A 20,000-nucleotide genomic window follows, 5' to 3' on the forward strand; every position below is an offset into this window, starting at 1 on the left:
CTTATCTAGAAGCCTCACACTCTGAGGCTCCAGCGGGAGTACAGGACTGCACAGAGAACTGGAGAAGCAGACACAGGAGTTCTATCTTTGGTGGCTCTCCCACACCCCACACAGAACGCAGACCCCTTTGTGGGCCCAGTGCTCTCACATGCAGGCAGGGCATCTCACCGCTCACATCATTCCTGAGAACTAGTGTCCTCACCCACAAGGCCATGCCAGCCATGATTAAATGGGGTGGCCTGGACTCCTGCCAACGCTTTAGTAGGCCAAAGGTGGAGCCAGGAAGAACTGTTTTCTCAAGGACCTCCCCTCTCTCCAATGTGAGTTTACAATGGGCCCTGGGAAAATGACAGCTGGTGGAAATACAAGTGATTTATCCAGCAGTAAAAACTGTCCCCCAGAGGCACAGGCTATTGCTTTGTAGGACATCAGCCAGTTTTATATCTAAACTTGCACTCTACCCCAGCACTGTTTTTCTATGACTACATAAACCAGTCGTGCAAATTCGTTTTTACCAGAGATTCTGCTAGTTCCCTAGTTAATGGCTGATGTAAATCCTTGACACATGCTCCTTTTTTATTTCTCAAGGTAGACTGATAGCTAATGTCCCACACCCCCAGTTTTCACTTGTGTTATAGTTCACTTGCATTTCTGTGATATATTGTCTCACAATCCACATTGCTGTCCAGCAGGGGACTTTTAAAAAACATTGATATTTCTGGGATATTTCCTGGCTCTGCATTTTCTGACAAGCACATTTCATGGCCTCCTGGGTCCTCCTCTGGGCCTGGCAGAGGGTCAGGGTCTTGACTCAGGTCAGCTTACCAACCACCCCGGGGTAATATGTGAGGAAGGTTTTACAATACCCACTGCCTGTCCTCTCTGGCCTTCAGTCTTGCCCCCACCCACACTATGACCCAGACTGACTGACCCAGCACCAGCAGCAATGGGCGACCAGGACGAAGACTCAGTCAATGGGACTGAGACGCTGGGCGCTGAGTTGAACCAAGACTGACCACTTGCCCATCTGTGGTCTTTGCACAAGTCACCTCACGAGTCTTTCTGGACCTCAGTTTCCGCATTAACAAAATGGGGCTGACCGTCTTCCCTACAGGGTTGCTCAAAGAACCACAGCCGGGAACATCACAGGGAGCCCCAAGTGTCCACCTCAGTAAACACCCCACGGTCCCAGGCTTCTTGGACACGCACCTTGACACCGGTTTAGTGATAGTTTCGGTTCTGGTTCTCCTGGAACGGGCGAGGGGAGAGCCCAAAGGCTCCACCAAGACGTAAGAATTCAAAAATATCCACAGATGGGCCTCCCTGATGGCACAAGGGGTTAAGTACCGCACTATGGGGCAATCTAAGACCTCGGCAGCATGAGTTCGATCCCTGGCCGGCGTCGGAGCAACCCACGTGGCGAGCAGACCTCTCCTGTCTCCCCACTGCTCCCCTCAGCAGTGTGTTTCAGTAGATCTGCCTGTTCTGCTCCCCACTCTGTCTCTGGTGAATCCCCTCACCCTTCCGCGCATCTGGCCTGTACCCCGGTTCTTGTATAAATAAAAAATACATCTTTAAAAAAAAAATATATATATATATATATGTATCTCCACAGATGGCGACTGACGGGGAAAGATGGGCTGCAAACACCTGAGGCACCTGCGGCAGATGTTGACCACACCCTCCACAGCTGCGCCCTCTCGCCTGGAACGCCCGGGCTGGGCCTCCGGAGCTGGAGGTTGGGTCTCGGGAGCACCGCGGGCGGGACCCCGCTCAGGGCGCCCGGAGCCCGGCAGCCCCCGGGTGCGAGGAATTCCGGCGTCCGAGACGCGCCGCCGCCTTCCCGCCGCTCGGGAGGCGCCCGCAGCGCCGCGGGGCCCAGTCAGCGTCGCAGCTGCCAGTCACGGCTGCGCCCTGCGGCCGCCAGAGGCCACGCGCCCCGCCCGCCCCGCCGCGCCGCGCCCCTTGTCCACTCTGACCTATGGTCCCCAGGCCACGGCCCGGGCCCGCCCCGTTCCGTTTCGGCCTATGGCGTCCCCGCTCCCCCCCGCCTCTCGCCCCCTCCGCGGCCGACCCCACCCTCCGGGGCACGTAGGGCCCGAGGCCCCGCCCACGCGCCGAGACGCTTTGGCTGGCGCGGCGGGGCGGCTGGCGCGGCGCTGGAGTTGGGGCGCGTTGCGCAGGTGAGCGCGGGCCCGGGGTCCAAGGTCGCCCGCGGGGCGCCGCCGTCCCGGGCCGTCTTCCCCGCCATGTCGTCCCGGCCGGCCGCGGACTCTCCTCTCAGGGGCCCCGCGGGGGGCGGCGCCCGGTGTCCTTCGCTGAGGGGCGCCCTCCTCGGCCCGGCCTCCCGCGGCCGCCCCCGCGGCGCGCGCGGCGTTCGCGAAACGGAGCCCGAGCGTTCGGGCCCTTTGGCGCCGGGTGGGTTCGCTTGTGCGCTTCTTGGGGGAAGGCATCAGTTATGGAGTGTTAGATGAAGGGGTCCAAAGTCTGAAGCCCCAAAACGAGACTGTGCGCTGGGAACGAGCAGCCCCGGGACGTGGTGGCGACTTTCCGGGTGTTGTGTGTCTAGCGGTCGTGCTGTGTCATATAAAAAACTAAGTTTTTTTATATGTTTGCACCAGGTTTTGTGGGACCCGGCACTTTAAGGCATTAACGTTTTTCCTTTTGTTTTCTGCTTGGGACTGGCCAAGGGCGAAATTCACGTAAGAGGCAGATTTTCCACTGGATAATTTAATCGAAAAGTTTTTGAAAGACTGAAAATTGTCGAATTACACACTGGTCATTTCAAGATTTGCTGTAGCGTTCATCATGCTCTGAAATTTGCCTGAGTGCAGTAGCGGTGATATATTTATTAGATTTAGGCTTTTTTTTTTTTTTTTATTTTTTTAGATTTAGGCTTTATTTCTAACTATTTCAATCTCGGATGCCTTTAAACGTTATGATTCAGGGTCGTCGTCGTGAACACTCATTTTTTCCTTGTGGCTTCAGTTGAACTTTCCCTGCCCCCTCTGCTTACTGTGTGTGCTTAAAAACTTAGCTGGACCTTGTTTCTGCTCTGTTGCTGCCTGGCTGGTTTAACATCCTGTGGGAGCAGGGGCTATTCTGCTCAGCCCAACTTCAAGGCGTCCACAGCAGGTACATTTCCCGGTCCTGCCCTCACCCCCCCAGCACCCCCCCCTCCCGGCCCCCATTGGTCCCAATCCCAAGAAAGAAGGGGTTCTCTGTCTGTAAGCCCTGCAACTGCTCACCTGTCCTTTTGAGCACTTCCTGTATCTTCACCCCTTCTCCCACCTGTGTGGAATGTTGGGGCACACGTTTTGCTGAGTAGAGAGCATAGAATTGACTGTTAAGAATTTATACTTGGGGTTAAGCAATGCACTAAGAAGCAATGTGCAGCCTCTGCAGCATGAGTTCCATCCCCGGCAGGCCAGGGAACTACCCACATGGCACAGCAGACCTCTCCTGTCTTACCTGCTGCTCCCCTCAGCAGTGTATTTCAGTCTGTGTGCTTGTTCCACTCCCCACTCTGTCTCTGGTGAATCCTCTCACCCCCCGCATCTCTGGCCTGTATCCCAGCTCTTGTATGCATAATAAATAAATCTTAAAAAAAAAAAACTTAAAAAAAAAAGAATTTATACTTTGTTAATAGGTGAATGCTAAGGCTGTTCTGGACCTTGAGGCACAATTGACTTAAATTCTTTCTGTGCATTTCACTCCCTTAGTCTCTATCTCATGCATATTTCTAACTGTGCTTTTCAAGCAGATAGAAGAATTTTGCTTCTGGCAAAATTTGCACCTGCTTTTATCTGTATTAGAGTTGCTCCAAATACCATGTTGGATTGTCATTGGAAAATTGCTCCAGTTGTCCTCTGCTGTTTTCTGGGAGTCATCTTGGCAACCTCAAACCATTTGCAGCCAGCTTGGGGGGAGCAGCAGGGCAAGTTTAGAGAAGATATTTAGAGAGGAACACAGCATTTGGTTGTGCAAGGACGGAACAGTGACAAACCAGTCTGCCTGTTTGCAGTCCTGTGCAGGTCACCTGTTCCCAGGCATTCCCGCTGCACATGAGTGGAACAGCAATGAGAGCCAGTCAGGTGAACTTTGAAAATGCAATGAATCAGGTGAAGCTTTTAAAGACAGATCCAGGAAATGAAGTGAAGCTAAAACTCTATGCACTCTATAAGCAGGTAAGTGTCTGAGGCCTAATAGAATTTAAAGACCTTTTGAGCAGATGGCTTCTCAAATAGTTATGCTGGGTGCTTAAAATCCGACTTGAATATTTTTAGGTTTGTGTTGCTGCCTTTCCTCTGAAGTGTCTCCAGGAGCATTTCGGTACATTAGACTTTGAAATACACTTGTCTCCCCTTTCTCAAAAGCGCCTTCTGCCACTTCTTCAGGAGCTGTGTGACACAGCTGTGTATTTATCATGTCAGTGCTACTTCACTATGTGTGTTATTGTGGGTTTTGTGTGTTACTTGGTATGACAGGTAGGAATAGTCTGTTCATGCCCAGAAATGTTTCTGTATAAATGAAAGGTAATTATCTTTTTGCTTTATACCATTTTGGCTTATGAAAGTTTTCAGAGGAACACCACTTTTGGATAAAAGGGGAAACCTGTACTGCTAAGACAAAAAAGTAATCCCCCAGGATCACTCCAGAGTAAAAGATTTAAAAGATATCCCAACCAAATATGTAGAACTTGCTGAGTGCTGATTAGAATAAATGGAGACTTTTTCAGACAATTGGGGAAATTTGGACATGGAATATTGGATGATCCCAAGGAGGAGTTAGTGCTGACAGTGTCATGTTTTCATAAGAAAATGTTGATTTTTCTTAGCAACAATGCGTACTAAATATGCTGAGGCAAACTAGAATGGTGTTTGGGAATCACTAAGATAATTGAACAAAAAAAGAAGAGGATGGGTGAAGCAACAATGGCCAAAAAAAAAAAAGTTGTTAATCATGGCTGATGAGTACGGAAAATCCTTTATATTAGTCTGCTTTTGCTATGTCTGAAAATTTTTTATAACAAAAATTTTAAAACTTAAATTTTAAACTTCCAACGTCCATAAATTTCCCTTGTGAGGTCAGTTCTTCTGGGCTCCTGTGTGCTTTCTCTCTATTCCTGTGATTGGTATGAGTCTCTTACTTTCGTGTGGGTGTGGAGAGAGTTAAGAATTTAACTTTGCCCATAAAAAAGGCCTGACCTTTGCTCTGACCTCTAGGCCCTTGAACTACCAAGCGCCATAGAAGTGTTATTGTTTACCCAAGTAGTCTGGTGGTGTGATTTAGAGTGGGACTGGCCCAGCAGAGTCATTCGGTGACCTGGGGTGGGGCCTCTCGCTTCCACAATCAGTCATACCTGCAGGATGGAGCCCCTGATGAACACCGCGGCTTGAGTGAGCTCCCCTGGTGGACCCATCCTGTGTGTGTGTTCAGTCAGTTCTGAGGATATGGGTTGTCCTGACTGATGGAGGGGATAGTAGGGGGTACTTCCCCAGACTCCCCAGCATGTGTCTCCTCCTCACTGATGTTAAGTTGTATCCTTTTCCCAATAAACCTTAACTACTATGAGTGTAATAGTGCCCAGGGTGCCCTGCAAGTCATTCTAGCAGATTATTGAACCTGAGGATGGGCTCAGGAGTCCCTACCTTTGCACCTGGCATCAGAAGTAGGGGAAATCTTGGGCCTCCCCTGATGGCGCAAGCAGTTAAGCACCGCACTGTGAAGCTGTCCGCAGCCTCTGCAGCGCAGGTTCAATCCCCGGCCAGCCAGGGAGAAACCCACATGGTGCAGCAGACCTTTCCTGCCTCGCCCACTGATCCCCTCAGCAGTGTGTTTCATCATTCTGCCTGTTCTGTTCCCTGCTCTGTCTCTGGTGAATCCTCTCACCCTCCCGCATATCTGGCCTGTACCCTGGTACTTGTATAAAAAAAAAATCTTAAAAAAATTTTTTTGAATAGGGTTATTAAAAGTGGAGGGTTTTTTTTTATTTTTTTTAATTTTTTTTTTTTTAAGATTTATTTATCTATGCATACAAGAGCTAGGGCACAGGTCAAAGGTGTGTGGGGGGAGGTGAGAGGATTCACCAGAGACAGAGTGGGAAACAGAACAGGCAGATTGACCAAAATACACCGCTGAGGGGAGGAGGGGTGAGTCAGGAGAGGTCTGCTGTGCCATGTGGGTTGCTCCCCGGCTGGCCAGTAATCGAACTCATGCTGCAGTGACTGCGGATTGCTTCATAGATTGCATCTTAACCCTTGCGCCACCAGGGAGGCTCTAAGTGGAGTTTTAAATTGCCATTTCTGAAAAGCAGCCGAGTAGGATATTTTATTCATCTCAAAACACTCAGTCTACCCGAAACAAACAAAATTTAGGTGCTTTTTGCTTTCTGCTTGCATGTTCTTCAGTTATATTTTTGAAGGGCCAGTGGCTCTGACCCTCCCTACGACTGCTTCCCAGCAACAGTTTTGTTACTCCATTACTGAAAATTCCCCACTGAATGAGTGGGGCTGTTTTAAACCTTTGACTGGGCTTTCAGCATTTATTGTGAGTTTCCAAATGTTTCTTGAATATTTCAATTGTGTATTAAATATGTGATCACCCATAGAAAACTTCTGAACTAAGTACTTCTGAAAGTACTTGTTACCTTGCTCCTATTTGACTTGCTGTTCTCCTAAAATGAGTCAGGTGCTTCTCCTTGTCAAGCCATATAAATGGAGAGCTCGGGATTTTGACTTTCCCCAAAACACTTCTCTTGCTTCATTTTCACATTCAGGCAGTGAAAAATATAGGGACTGATAGCCAATAGCACATTTTGTCTCCAGGCTTTTTTCCAGTTGTTTGTGCATGTTTTGGCAGTAACCTCAGAGAGGAAAGTTCACATCAATTTTTGTACCTTGTCCAAGTATTTGGTGAAGGGCAGACATGGTCATCTAGTTGTGCATTTATTTATGGTTCCTTTTTGCATGAGTATCTGACCACAGCCGCCCCTCTCCTTTCCACAGGCCACGGAAGGCCCTTGTAATGCGCCCAAGCCTGGTGTGTTCGACTTTGTCAATAAGGCCAAATGGGATGCATGGAATGGCCTTGGCAGCCTGCCCAAGGTAAGTCTACTTGTTACCTTGCTCCTATTTGACTTGCTGTTCTCCTAAAATGAGTTAGGTGCTTCTCCTTGTCAAGCCATTATAGACAGAGAGGTCCGGGATCTTGACATACCTCTATTGAACCAGAACGGCCATTCTTTCTTCATTGCAAGATGCTATGTATCAGCCTCGTAAGTTTCTCAAGTACCTATTTGCTGACCATGGGCTGAAACTAGTTGTCATCTTCTCTTTAGGAAACTGCCAGGCAGAACTATGTGGATTTGGTGTCCAGTTTGAGCTCATCTGAGTCCTCTAGCCAGGTAAAACCTGGCGCGGAGAGTAAGCAAGGGGCATATGAATTCCTGGTGGTAACCTCTGAGGACGGCATCACGAAGATAATGTTGAACCGGCCGGCCAAGAAGAACGCTATCAGCACCAAGGTGACTCTTCTTGTACGGGGAGTTTGTCTTCTTTCCTTGTCCTCCTCTGTCCCTCTCAAAAACTGGCGTTTTAGCATTATTCCTGTTTTTGTGCCATCTCTGATTTGATCTGTGACAGAAGATAAGTAATTGCAGCTCCTTCTTACAACAGATTTGGGCTTTCATTGTTTAGAAGATGTGAGCCAGAGGGGCTGTGGCTTTCCTGATGAGGGAAGCACAAATAAATGAATGTAAATGAGGCATACATAAGAACACATTTAGATAGAGGTGCATTCCCAGCCTCCCACCTCCGAGCATGCCTGGGCCCTGGTCCCCAAAGTATCTTCACATGGTTTATACTTGAGAATGACTCTGTTCTCCTTGCATGGAGCTTTATTTTGTATAAGTAGAAGTAGAAAGAAGTGCATCTTAAAGAGATCAGAGATTAAACAGAGCAGAGCTGTTTCACAAGGACAACTGTAGACTTTGGCTCTGTCATTGAACGAGAACAATAATAAAAAATAACCACTTCAGCTCTTACCCCCTGCAAAAAAATTATAGGGAATTAAGTGGATGCTTGGTGCTGAACTGGGAGCAAAATTTGAGAGAAACCCGCTTCCATTGGATCTGTTATCTACATTACAGCAGAAAGTGCATCTAACTTACAATAGCCTTAAGGCAGTTGGACACGTGCCACTTAATAAATAAAGCAGTTGATACTCAAAATTTTATTTTCATTTTCCCACACTGAAATCTCAGTAAGGTAGACATCGCACCAGTTTTACATGCACCAGGAGTTATAGTGGCCACACAACCAAGATTTTCAGAGATGTTGCTGATTTAAAATACTGCCCTTGGATACCATCACCGTGTCCTGGAAATTCCCGCCTTTTAGCTCAGGTCATGAATACCTCCCAGCCTGCCTGGGCACCTAGGCTCTCTCTTAAGGTCCCAACTGAACCATTGTTTCATGGGACACTGTCACTGATCACCTCTCATTCACTTTCCTTGGATAAGTCTCAGCGCCTCCTCTGAGCTTCCTGCTACTTTGTACTTGCCACTTATTTTAGAGCTTCCCCTCTATGAATGCCAAGAGCTCAGTGCCTCTTTGGTTTACTCTTGGGTAAAAGTGGGTATGTTCCCCCATCAGAACACGTAGTAGGGACACAGCACACTCCAACTAATTGAAAAAGAGTGAAAATCTGCTCGGGTGGCATAGCAACCCTTCTGGTGGTGTCAACACAAACAGCCCAGATGTTTGGCACTTAGCAGAGAATGGCCTCCCAGGCTGTCACGCAGTGGGTCTGCCAGGTGGTGGTGGCCACATTCAGAGCCTGTCCTGTTCCTCTCTTCCTCCCCGCAGATGTATCAGGAAATTATGCTTGCACTTCAGGCCGCTGGCAAGGATGACTCAGCCTTAACTGTGTTAACAGGTAAGACATTTTCTTGGACCATTTAATGAAATATCTGTCTTGGGGGGCTCCCTGCTTGATAGGAAGTTGAGTAAAAAGCTCTAAATCTTTGCCAGGACTGAAGTACTCTTTATTCTTAAATATGTAGCAAATATGATAGACACAGGATTGACACCTTTATCATGTAAAAAGCAGATACAAATTGGTGAGAAAAGTACTAAATCAATGGTACATATCTGAAAGGTATTTAATATTATATGATGTTGCTTAAAAAAACAAGTATAGGACTTCCCTTGTGGTGCAAGGGGTTAAGACACAGCACTACGAAGCTATCCACAGCCACTTCAGCACTGAGTTGGATTCCCGGCCAGGGAGCTACCCACATGGTGCAGCAGACCTCTCCTGTTTCCCCCGCTGCTCCCCTCAGCAGTGTATTTCAGTAGATCTGCCTGTTCTACTCCCTACTCTTGTCTTTGGTGAATCCTTTCACCCCGACACCTCTGGCCTGTACCCCAGTTCTTGTATGCATAAATAAATAAATCTTTTTTAAAAAATGGAGAACTAGGTGCCTAGGTGCAGAGGGTGATGTGATCACGCAGATCTGAAGAGCAGTCAAGCTGTCCCCCTAAATAAAATACAGTACTGTAAACCCAAAAAAAGTTTCTAAGATCTGTTAGATACAGTGGTGAATAAAAATGAATTGACAATTTACATGAGAAAGTCCAGGTAGAAGACAATTTAAAAAAAATGCATTTCATTAATAATCACAGATACATTGATGAGATTCTATTAGAATGATGAGATTCTATTTTGTCCTCTAAACTTGCAAAGTTTTTAATTATAACCAATTTTGACAAGGTTAACGTAGAAGTGTCTCGTATCTTGCTGATAGCAGTATAAACAGCTATAAGAAGTGTAACTAGGGCCTCCCTGGTGGCACAAGAGGTTAAGCACAGCACTATGAAGTTATCTGGAAGCCTCTGCAGCACGAGTTCGATCCCCAGCCAGCCAGGGAGCAAGCCATATCGCACAGAAGACACTTCTGACTTGCCCACTGCTCTCCTCAGCAGTGATTTTCAGCCAGTCTGCCTATTCTGCTCTCCACTCTATTTCTGGTGAATCCTCTCACCTCCCCGCACCTATGGCCTGTACCCCAGTTCTTGTATGCATAAATAAATAAATCTTTAAAAATAAAGAAGTGTAACTAGGTAAGGAATAGGGCATTTTGCAGTATATAAAATGTTCATATCTTTTGGTACAGGAATCCTACTTCTGGGAATTTTTTTAGGAAGATTATCTAAGAACAGGGGAGTTGTTAGGCAGGTTTTTGCAGCATTACATATAGTTGTGAAGACATTCTAACATTGCCATGATAGAATAATAAAACAAATCATAGACTATCCACTTTATTATATAGTGCACAAGTATTAAAAATTGTAATTGTAAAAACCAACAATATTGAAAATGTTTAATATATATTTTTTAACTCTAAAAATTTTATTAGTATTATGGTTATAACTGGAAAATATTGTGGATAGCTATGGACCTAGGTTGATGAGAACATGAAAAATGAAAGTCATTGGATTTGGAAGGGATGCCGTGTGTGGTGGTTAAGGCTAAGGCTTAGGACTCAGATCAACTTGAGTTAAAATCCTGACTTCATTTCTTATTAACCGTGAGCAACCTCTGCTTCCCATATGGACAAGACAGTGCTTACTAATCCCATTGAATGGTTGGGAGGACGACATGATGTAGTGCAGGTGAGAGGCAAGGCGGGTACTTGATGGATGTCAGCTTTTACTCTTGGCATTTCCCAATTTTCTCCTTGTAATCAGTTTCTAGTTTCATACCATCGTGGTCAAAAAAGATACTTGCTATGACTTCAGTCTTCTTTAATTTATTAAGACTTGTTTTGTGACCTAAGGTATGACCCATCCTGGAGAATGTGCTATGCATACTTGAGAAGATTGTATATTCTATTGCTTTCAGATGGAATGTTCTGGATATAGAACATTAAGTCTACCTGGTCTAATGTATTGCTTAAGGCCAATGTTTTCGTATTGATTTGCTGTCTAGATGTTCTACCCATTGACCACGACGGTATATTCAAGTCCCTCACTGTTATTTTCCTTTTAGGTCTATTAATGCATACTTTATATACTTAGACGCTCCTATGTTGAATGAATATTTACAAATGTTTGTCTCTTGTGGATTGACCCCTTTACCATCCAGTACCCTACTTTGTCTCTTATTACAGACTTTGTTTTAAAGTCTATTTTTTCTGAAATAACTAGAGCTATCCCAGTTTGGGTTTTTGGTTTTTTTTTTTTGTGGGGGGCGGGGGGCTTTCATTTACATGGAATATCTTTTTTCAATCCTTCACTTTCACTCTTTACATCTGAAGCAAATATGTTATAGGCAGCATAAAGGAGGATCTTGGTTTTTATCCACTGAGTCTCTCTCTCTGTCTTTTGATTGGATAATTTAGTCCATTCACATTCAGAGTAATTATCTATAGTGTGTACTTACGGCCATTTTATTACTTGTTTTCTGGCTGTTTTTTAAACTCCATACTAACTTTATAAATGATTAATCCACTTTACTGTATTTTTACAGTGAGATTTATTCTTTCTTGTTGCTAATTAGCACCTTTTCTATTCAGTTTAAAGAAGTCCCTTTATCATTTCTTCCTAGGCTGGTTTAGCGATGATGAACTTCTTTAACTTTTGCTTCTCTGGAAAAGTCTATCCTTCAATTCCAAAGCTTACTTTCTCACAACAACCCTTTGAGGTATTTACAATGATCAAAACCCACTAAACTAAGTTTAAAAACTGGCCAGCTTATTGTATGTAAATAAATACTTTAAAGCAACACAACTTTGGTGGCTCTTAGAATGAAACTAACAGCTCAACAAAATCCCACCATCTGTCCTGCCCGTGCTCAGTCTACAGCTTGTCCCCCTGACTTTTTCTGCTTGGATGCAGTGACACTTCTTTCAGCCCATCACAGACACCAGCACCTGTGTGCATGCTCTTCCCTCTGCGAGAACCTTCTTCCCAGCCCTCTTTTTCTAGCTCACCTTACCTGCCCTGCAGATCTCATTTCAGTTGTACCCTCCTTGGGAAGAAGCTCTGATTAAAACCCCTTTCATTCTCATATTATCACAGACCTGTCTTGGATCATTGTTGCATTTATTTGTGTGTTTTTAGATCAATGTCAAGCACATTTGTCAGCCTGTAAATGAGGGCAGGAACTATACGTTTTTCCAGTGCTTGCCATAGAGCCTGGCACATAGCAAATATTCAGTAATCATAGAGTGAATACACATTCACCTGTTCCATTGATATTATTTACAGGAAATGGTGATTATTACAGTAGTGGAAATGATCTGAATAACTTCACCGACATTCCCCCTGGTGGAGTAGAACAGAAAGCTAAAGATAGTGTCATTTTAGTGAGGTAAGTGGGACATTGTTCTGATACCAGAGGGCTCTTCCCTAGTCATCAAAGTGGTGTTGAGTTGAGCAAAAGTGAAATAAAAAGGTCTATGGGGCCTCCCTGGTGGCTGAAGGGGTTAAGTCTCAGCACTTTGAAGCTATCCGTAGTACAAGTTCTATCCCCAGCCAGGGAGGTGACCCACCCATGGAACAGCAGACCTCTTCTGTCTCCCCACTGCTCCCCTCAGCAGTGTATTTCAGTGGATCTGCCTGTTCTGATCCCCACTCTGTCTCTGGTGAATCCTCTCACCCCCGCAACTCTAGCCTGTACCCCAGCTCTTCTATGCATAAATAAATAAAATAAATCTTTTAAATAAATAAAATACTTCTATGGCAGTGTAATAGGGGTGAATTTGGACAGTGTGTTTCTCCAAACTGTATCAGTAGGTGGACACTCACTGTATTACTTTAATTTCTTTTACCTGCTCCTCTGCGTGAGATGTAAATGGAAGGCTAAGAGGAGACTGTAGGGTAAGAAAATCCTCTCCTGTTGAGGCAGAGGAGGTCAGCAAAGTCTCCTCCAGCAGAGGAATGCTTGGCTTCCTCAGTGGCTGGTGACAGGAGACTTGAAGCTATCTCATAAACATGGAGACTGAAGGTCCCACTTCTTCTCGTTTATCTGCTGGGTCTCTAATTCCCACTGAGCTGTGACACGCAGCATCTTAATCCCTCAGTGTCACTGGACTGTTCAGAACAGAGCCAGATCTGAACAGAGTCAAACTACAGGACTCCCTGTGGCTCCTCCCAAGTGCCATAGAGAGCTGACTCTCATCTGTTATGGGATTACCTTTGGAATAGGAAATGAATCATTAACACTTATATTTAAGGGGGCAGGTGGAGCAGCCAGAGGGTGGGAGGGTGTGCAGACACCCTAGCCAAGACCAGAGTGCATTATTTCTACTTGCCTGCTCAGCCATGTGTGCTTTTTTATTTCCATTTCTGCAGGGACTTTGTAAGCTGCTTTATAGATTTTCCTAAGCCTCTGATTGCCGTGGTCAATGGGCCAGCAGTGGGAATCTCCGTCACTCTTCTTGGGTTATTTGATATTGTGTATGCATCTGACAGGGTAAGTCAGCCCCCCCAAAATTATCAAGTTGTGCAAGTGAAAGTGAGATCTTTTGAGTTCTCCTTTGCAATTCTTTGTTTCCTTTACTACTGTAAATGGATTACCTATGGCTTATGTTACAATGGGTAAATTTAAATTTTTCCCAAAGAATTTGTCTAACTAATTGGACTCATTTTATATTTTCTTCATTATTAGCTTGATTTTCCTAAACACCAGTATGGTTCAAACTTTGTCCTAAGTCTTTTGGGTCTATAGTCTCAGCAGATGATACACCATTTATTCAGTTTTCACATTAAAATAGTCAGGAGACCTTGAAATCTTGTTATCAGGAGGAAAAATAGCATCTTTGCTGGTGCAGTTGATTGTTTGATACTTTTTATCAAGTAAATGAATTCTAGCTTTGAAAATTTTAGAATGAAGTTAGCTACTCTCACTCCTTCCTTTGCAGATAAGAAAACTGAACTTCAGAGAGGTTATTTGCACAACTCAGTTCACCCTGGTGTTCACCACTGAGAGAGATAGAGTGTAGTTATTATTCTATTTTTTTTAAGATTTATTTTTGTTTATTTATACAAGCACTGGGTACAGTCAGAAGCGCGGGAGGGTGAGAGAATTCACCAGAGCCAGAGCGGGGAGCAGAGCAGGCAGAAGGACCGAAGTACACTGCTGAGGGGAGCAGCGGGCGGCAGGAGAGGTTTGCGTGCCATGTGGGACCCTCCTCCCGTGGCCGGGGAGCAGCCGGGGATCAAACCGGCGCTGCAGAGGCTGCGGGCAGCTTCGCAACCCAGCGCTCAACCGCTGCGCCACCGGGGAGGCCCTGTAGTTATTATTCTTAATGGAGTAGTAACAGATGTCATAGTAGAAAATAAAATCTTGAGAAATAAGGAAAAGTTAAAAATCACTCCTTAGATCACCACTCAGAGAAGACCAGGCTTACCACTGGGTTAACTGTCTTACCACTTAGTGATAACAAGCTAACCACTAGTGATTTAACTTTTCTAATTTAACCAACCCCTGGCTAGTCGGACCCTAAGGCAATTTCTGATCTTTGTCTTTAAAAGCAAAGATGTGCTGACCATTTCTCTTAAATCCTTTGTACCCTGGAACTTTTACTGTAGAGCTAATAGCCACCTCTAGGGTTATCAGATTTTCCAGTAGTGGTAAAGTTTGATGATCTACAAGTTTGTGACAAACACTTGCATTTTACAACTGAAGAGAATCCTGATTTTGTTCAGAGGTATTTCCCTACTGATAGGATCATATTTGAGGGTTCTTGACTTGCTGGTTCATCTTGTACTGGATTTCATTTCACCAGGTTGAGCATGTTGGTAGATCTAATTCTTATTAATAATTTCCCCCTAAAAAAAAATAAAAATGTCCCCCTAAAGGAAAAAAAGAGATCCTAGGGGCTAGTCGTCATAGGTGGATGTGTCAACAGAAAAGCAGAATTCATTCATCTTTGGTCACTTTTTGTTAGTAAAATGACCACTTAATTCACCTGCTTTGATAGGGTTGGGGCAGGGGTCAGTCCTGTTCTTTAGTACCTGGAGGGCAAATATACTTGAATTTTGCCCTGATTCTCCCACTGATTTCAAAATGACTATCATATATATCCTCTGTAAGATTTCTAGGACTTCCATCTTAGGATACAAACTGGAACTGAAATTGAAATTAGTATATATAAATATTTCGTGTGTGTGTGTGTAATTTAAATGCTAGGAGATTTATTTTTTAAAGATTTATTTATTCATGCATATAAGAACCGGGGTACAGGCCAGATGTGTGGTAGGGTGAACACAGTGCTGTGCTCAACCGCCTGTGCCACCAGAGAGGCCCAATGCTAGGAGATTTAGCCCAAAGTAAAAATGTTTGACACACAGCAACCACTGCTAACAACTCACCCAAGAGACTTAAACCAAGTTTCAGTATAAAATCAGGCAAAGATAAAGATAGGAGAACCTCTGAGGGGGCATTTATTTCATAGGCTCAATTAAATCCTAAAGGATTTATCTGACTCCATGAATAAATACCGTATTATATGTGGGTTAACATCGATTCCATATAACCATGGTATTCTTTGCAATTAGCAATGGTAAATGGTGCCTATTAGCTTCTCTGTCAGCATATGGTACATTTCTTCTATCAGTTAAGGAAAACATGGAAATCAAAAATGTCCATTTGAGTGCTCACGATACACTAGGTGCTCTGTTGATGCACACTATGTAGAGACTTCCTGCACCCAGGAGTAGCCGGTTCTCACCCGAACACTACAGATGAGGACACTGGCACAGATTTAAGGCCCTCCCAGAGTCACTGTGGTCTGATGCCAGAGTCTGATCCTCTGCCCTGGGCCTGACCACCAGCTGGATGCCCGTTCGCAGTAACATTTATAAGGAAGTTAGATGCTGCCCTTGTCAGCTTGGTCTGTACCTGTTTGTGGCCCCTTGGCCTTGGTTGGTGTTTCTTGTCATTAGTTTTTCTTTTTTAGTTTCTTGCTTTCAGTCTTTAGGCCATGACTTCTCAGCATTTTATCTTGGGAAGAAAAGAAGAGACGTGACATTATAACTTTTTACATTTTTATTCTTTTGATTTATATGGCGCATACATTGCCTATTTATATTTTCTAGCAAGTAATTCATTTTAAAAGAACATCCTGTGTGATTATAGAAAATGAAGCCAAGGTGTTTACATATTGGTGATTATAAATTAATTCCCTTTCATAAGAACTTTTCATTTTTCAAGGAATTCAGAAATATTTCTTAAATCTAGAAAAACACCAAAATTAATTCTTTTTAAAAAAGATTATTTATTTATGCATATAAGAGATGGGGTGCAGGCCAGAGGTGTGGAGAGTGAAGGGGGGGTGAAAGGATTCACCAGAGACAGAATGGGGAGCAGAACAGGCGGATCTACTGAAATACACTGCTGAAGGGTGCTGCAGACAGGACAGCCGATGAAGTTCTTTGCCATTAATGAAGACTAGGAGTCTAAATGAATTTGCAGTGGGGGGAGGCTTGGGAGAGCCATCAAGAGCAGCTCTGCCTTTCACTCTCCCAGCCCAAGCTTTTATTCAAGATAGGAACAAAGGAACAAGAAAATAACACACAATTGTGTTTTTGCTTATACAGATGAATAAGTTACTGCTGAAAACAAGTTTTTCTAGTTAGTAGGGAACATGTGCATAAGCCACTACGTCCTCAGAAAACAGGAGTCACTTCTGTTTGCAGAACTTCTAACATCCTAGAACTCCATGTGCAGAATAAACAGGTATTCTCAGAAGACTCCGGCTCTCTTTAGGGTGACGGGCTGCCAACAGTAGGGAGCAGCGGGCAAGACAGGAGAGGTCTGCTGTACCATGTGGGATCAAACTAGTGGTATAGTGGCTGCCGATAGCTTCATAGGGCTGAGACTTAACCCCTTGCACCACACACCAAAATTAATTCTAAATAAACAATATGGAATTAGATTCTAGTAAAGTTAACCCAAAAAAATCCCTGGACCGAAATCCCTGGACTAATGACAGATTGTAGAAACCATTTTTCAACTCATACAATAACAGCTTATCTCTCTGATGTGTTCTTTAATGTTTCACTAAACAGCAGTAGATTGGCAACTTAATATAAAAATTGGAAATGCTGAGGAATAAGTAGCCCACAGAAAATAAAGCACAAATAACTCTTAAAACACAATTAAGAAAATGATTTGTAACCAGAATATATAAAGAATACCTACAACTCAATAATAAAAAGACAACTAATCTAACTTAGAGATAGTGGGTAAAGTATTCTGACAGTTGGGCCTCCCTGGTCGTGCAGGCAATTGAGCCCAGCACAGTGAAGCCTGCAGCCTCTGCAGCACGGGTTCAATCCCACCAGCCAGCGAGAATCCCACATGGCACGGCAGACCTCTCCTGTCTCTCCTGCTGCTCTCCTCAGCAGTGTATTTCATCAGTCTGCCTGTTCTGTTCCCTGCACTGTCTCTGGTGAATCCTCTCACCCTCCCGTGCATCTGGCCTGTACCCGGTTCTTGTATAAATAAAAAAAAATTTAAAAAAAAGTATTCTGACAGTTACTTCACCAATAAGCAGATAGCTAATAAGTATATATGAAAAGATGCTCATCATCATTAATCACTAGGGAAATACAAATTAAAACCACAGTGAGACAGGGCCTCCCTGGTGGCGCAGTGGTTGAGCGCTGGGTTGCGAAGCTGCCCGCAGCCTCTGCAGCACCGGTTCGATCCCCGGCTGCTCCCCGGCCACCGGAGGAGGGTCCCACATGGCGCGCAGACCTCTCCTGCCACCCGCTGCTCTCCTCAGCAGTGTACTTCGGTCCTTCTGCCTGCTATGCTCGCCCTGGCTATGGTGAATTCTCTCACCCTCCCGCGCTTCGGACTGTACCCAGTGCTTGTATAAATAAATAAAAACAAATAAATCTTAAAAAAAAAACACATAATTTAAAAAAAAAAAAAAAACCACAGTGAGACACCACTACAAAGCTAGTAGAATGATTCATGTGGTTAACAAGACTGATAAAAGAAAGGTTTAGTGAGCATGAGCAACCACTGGACTCATGCACTATGGTAGGAACATTAAATGGCACACCACTCTGGAAAAGTTTGGCAGCTTCTTGTAAAGTTAAGTCATACATTTACCATATAACCCAGCATTTCCACTCCTAGATAAAAATTTACCCATGAGAATTGAAACACAGAGACCTGTGCACTAATGAGCATAACAACCCTATTCATAGTAACCAGAATATTGGAAATAATACCCATGTCTTCAACTGGTCAATGAATAGACAAATTGGGCCTCCCTGGTGATACAAGGGATTAAGTCGCAGCATTATGAAGCAGTCTGCAGCCACTGCAGCACGAGTTTGATTCCCGGCCAGGGAGCTCTGCACATGGTGCAGCAGACCTCTCCTGTCTCGCCAGCTGCTCCCCTTAGCAGTGTATTTTAGTCGATGTGCCTATTCTGCTCCCACTCTGTCTTAGGTGAATCTTCTCACCCTCCACACCTCTGGCCTGCACCCCAGATTTTCTATGCAAAAATTTTTAAAAAATAATGACATATCCATGCAATGGAATCTGAACCAAAAATAAGGGCTATGTACAACTATGTGCCAAGACATGGGGACCCTCAAACACTGTGTGCAAAGGACTGATGCTAATGATGTACAATTCCACTTATAGGACGTTCTGGAAGGTATCTCTAGAGCTAGAAACAGATCAGTGGTGGCTTGGGGCTGAGAAGAATAGACTGTGTGCAGAGGAGCTCTAGAAAACTCTATGGGGTGATGGGCACAGTCTCTATCTAATTATGGTGGTGGCTATATACTGTATGCACATGTTAAAAGAGTGCATTTTGTGTGTGTATAATACCAAAGTAATCCTGATCTCTTTTTTTAAATAAGTTTTCCAATTCAGTATAATGAGGCTATAGACAGATAGTGACTTTTTAAATCACCTACAGAAAGATGATCTTCTTTTCTATTTTTTCTCCAAACAGGCAACCTTTCATACTCCATTCAGTCACCTGGGCCAGACTCCAGAAGGATGCTCCTCCTACACGTTCCCAAAGATTATGGGCTCAGCCAAGGTAACTTTTGAAGCTTAAAAATGGTAGCAATTCATGTCCCATTCCAAAGGTAAATCCCGTAACAGATGACAGATACGAATTTTTTGGTCCCCAACTCTAGGAGGCACGCTGTGGGCCTGGTAGGAGGGGTGAGGAACTGCCCTCCAGGCTGGCTGCCCTCTCCGTACCCCCTTGCAAACAGCCTTGGCCTGTGCTGTGTGGCGTCCACCAAAGGATTGGGGCTGCCTCCCTTGGTCCCCTGGGCTCAGAGCCCCACGCTAATTGCATTATGGGAGCAGCCTTCAATGTAAGTGACATCACAGTGCCTTACTGTGCAAGTCGTGGAAGTGCCAGCGATGTGGGTCCTCCGGGGAAGTCACTGCCACCAGCACCCCTAGTCACAGGGTTCTTTACATGATCCTGTAGCATCCACTGCTTGAGGCCCCTAGGGCCTCACATCCCAAAGGGAGGGAGGTGAGTACTGAGCCCATTTTCATTACTCTAAGGTTTTTGTTGCAAATATATGTATTTTTCAGTCCCATTATTCTGTCACAGCCCCTGACCACATTTTAACTGAAAGTTAAGGTAGAACCAACTCTAAGGCATTTACCTCTGAAGTCGTCTGCTTTTCTGGAAGAAAAATTGCAGATATAGAGAAGGATGTCTACCTGGTGGCCTCAGTTTTGTGAGAAGCTGAATATTAGTCTGCTCTTTCCTTGTGTCCAGTAGAAATAATATGAGTTACTTGTGTAGGTAAAGAAAACTGTCAGAACTACACCCCTGATTTTAGAATTCTCAGGGAAGAGAATTTTGAAAGATAGGGTTTGTCAAGGTTGCCTGGCGTTGGTTGCAAAGCCATGATTTTTCTTTTTGTTCTTTTTTCTTTGTAAGTACTATAGCATATAAACACAGAAACCACAGCCACCATGGCCCATCCAGT

The 20,000-nt window shown here is 44.6% G+C and overlaps 2 protein-coding genes across 2 annotated transcripts in view; one reads left to right on the plus strand and one right to left on the minus strand.

Moving 5' to 3' along the window:
* Positions 1 to 2,147: 2,147 nt before the first annotated feature.
* Positions 2,148 to 20,000, plus strand: part of LOC119251863 (enoyl-CoA delta isomerase 2-like) — a 26,642-nt gene continuing 8,789 nt past the window's right edge. The window contains exons 1-8 of the mRNA XM_037519155.2: positions 2,148 to 2,183; positions 4,025 to 4,187; positions 7,008 to 7,106; positions 7,340 to 7,525; positions 8,868 to 8,937; positions 12,273 to 12,375; positions 13,359 to 13,479; positions 18,992 to 19,081. Of these exons, the coding sequence (XP_037375052.1) occupies positions 4,065 to 4,187; positions 7,008 to 7,106; positions 7,340 to 7,525; positions 8,868 to 8,937; positions 12,273 to 12,375; positions 13,359 to 13,479; positions 18,992 to 19,081 (792 nt within the window). The 5' untranslated portion in view covers positions 2,148 to 2,183; positions 4,025 to 4,064. The remainder of the gene's footprint in view (positions 2,184 to 4,024; positions 4,188 to 7,007; positions 7,107 to 7,339; positions 7,526 to 8,867; positions 8,938 to 12,272; positions 12,376 to 13,358; positions 13,480 to 18,991; positions 19,082 to 20,000) is intronic.
* LOC119251826 (testis expressed protein 56-like) overlaps positions 6,305 to 20,000 on the minus strand; it is a 40,843-nt gene continuing 27,147 nt past the window's right edge. The window contains exon 3 of the mRNA XM_054698061.1: positions 6,305 to 7,727. Within this exon, the coding sequence (XP_054554036.1) occupies positions 7,694 to 7,727 (34 nt within the window). The 3' untranslated portion in view covers positions 6,305 to 7,693. The remainder of the gene's footprint in view (positions 7,728 to 20,000) is intronic.

This window comes from Talpa occidentalis, unplaced genomic scaffold (genome assembly GCF_014898055.3).
Source record: "Talpa occidentalis isolate TD23 unplaced genomic scaffold, MPIMG_talOcc4v2.1 talOcc4.2, whole genome shotgun sequence".
NCBI classification, from domain to species: Eukaryota; Metazoa; Chordata; class Mammalia; order Eulipotyphla; family Talpidae; genus Talpa; species Talpa occidentalis.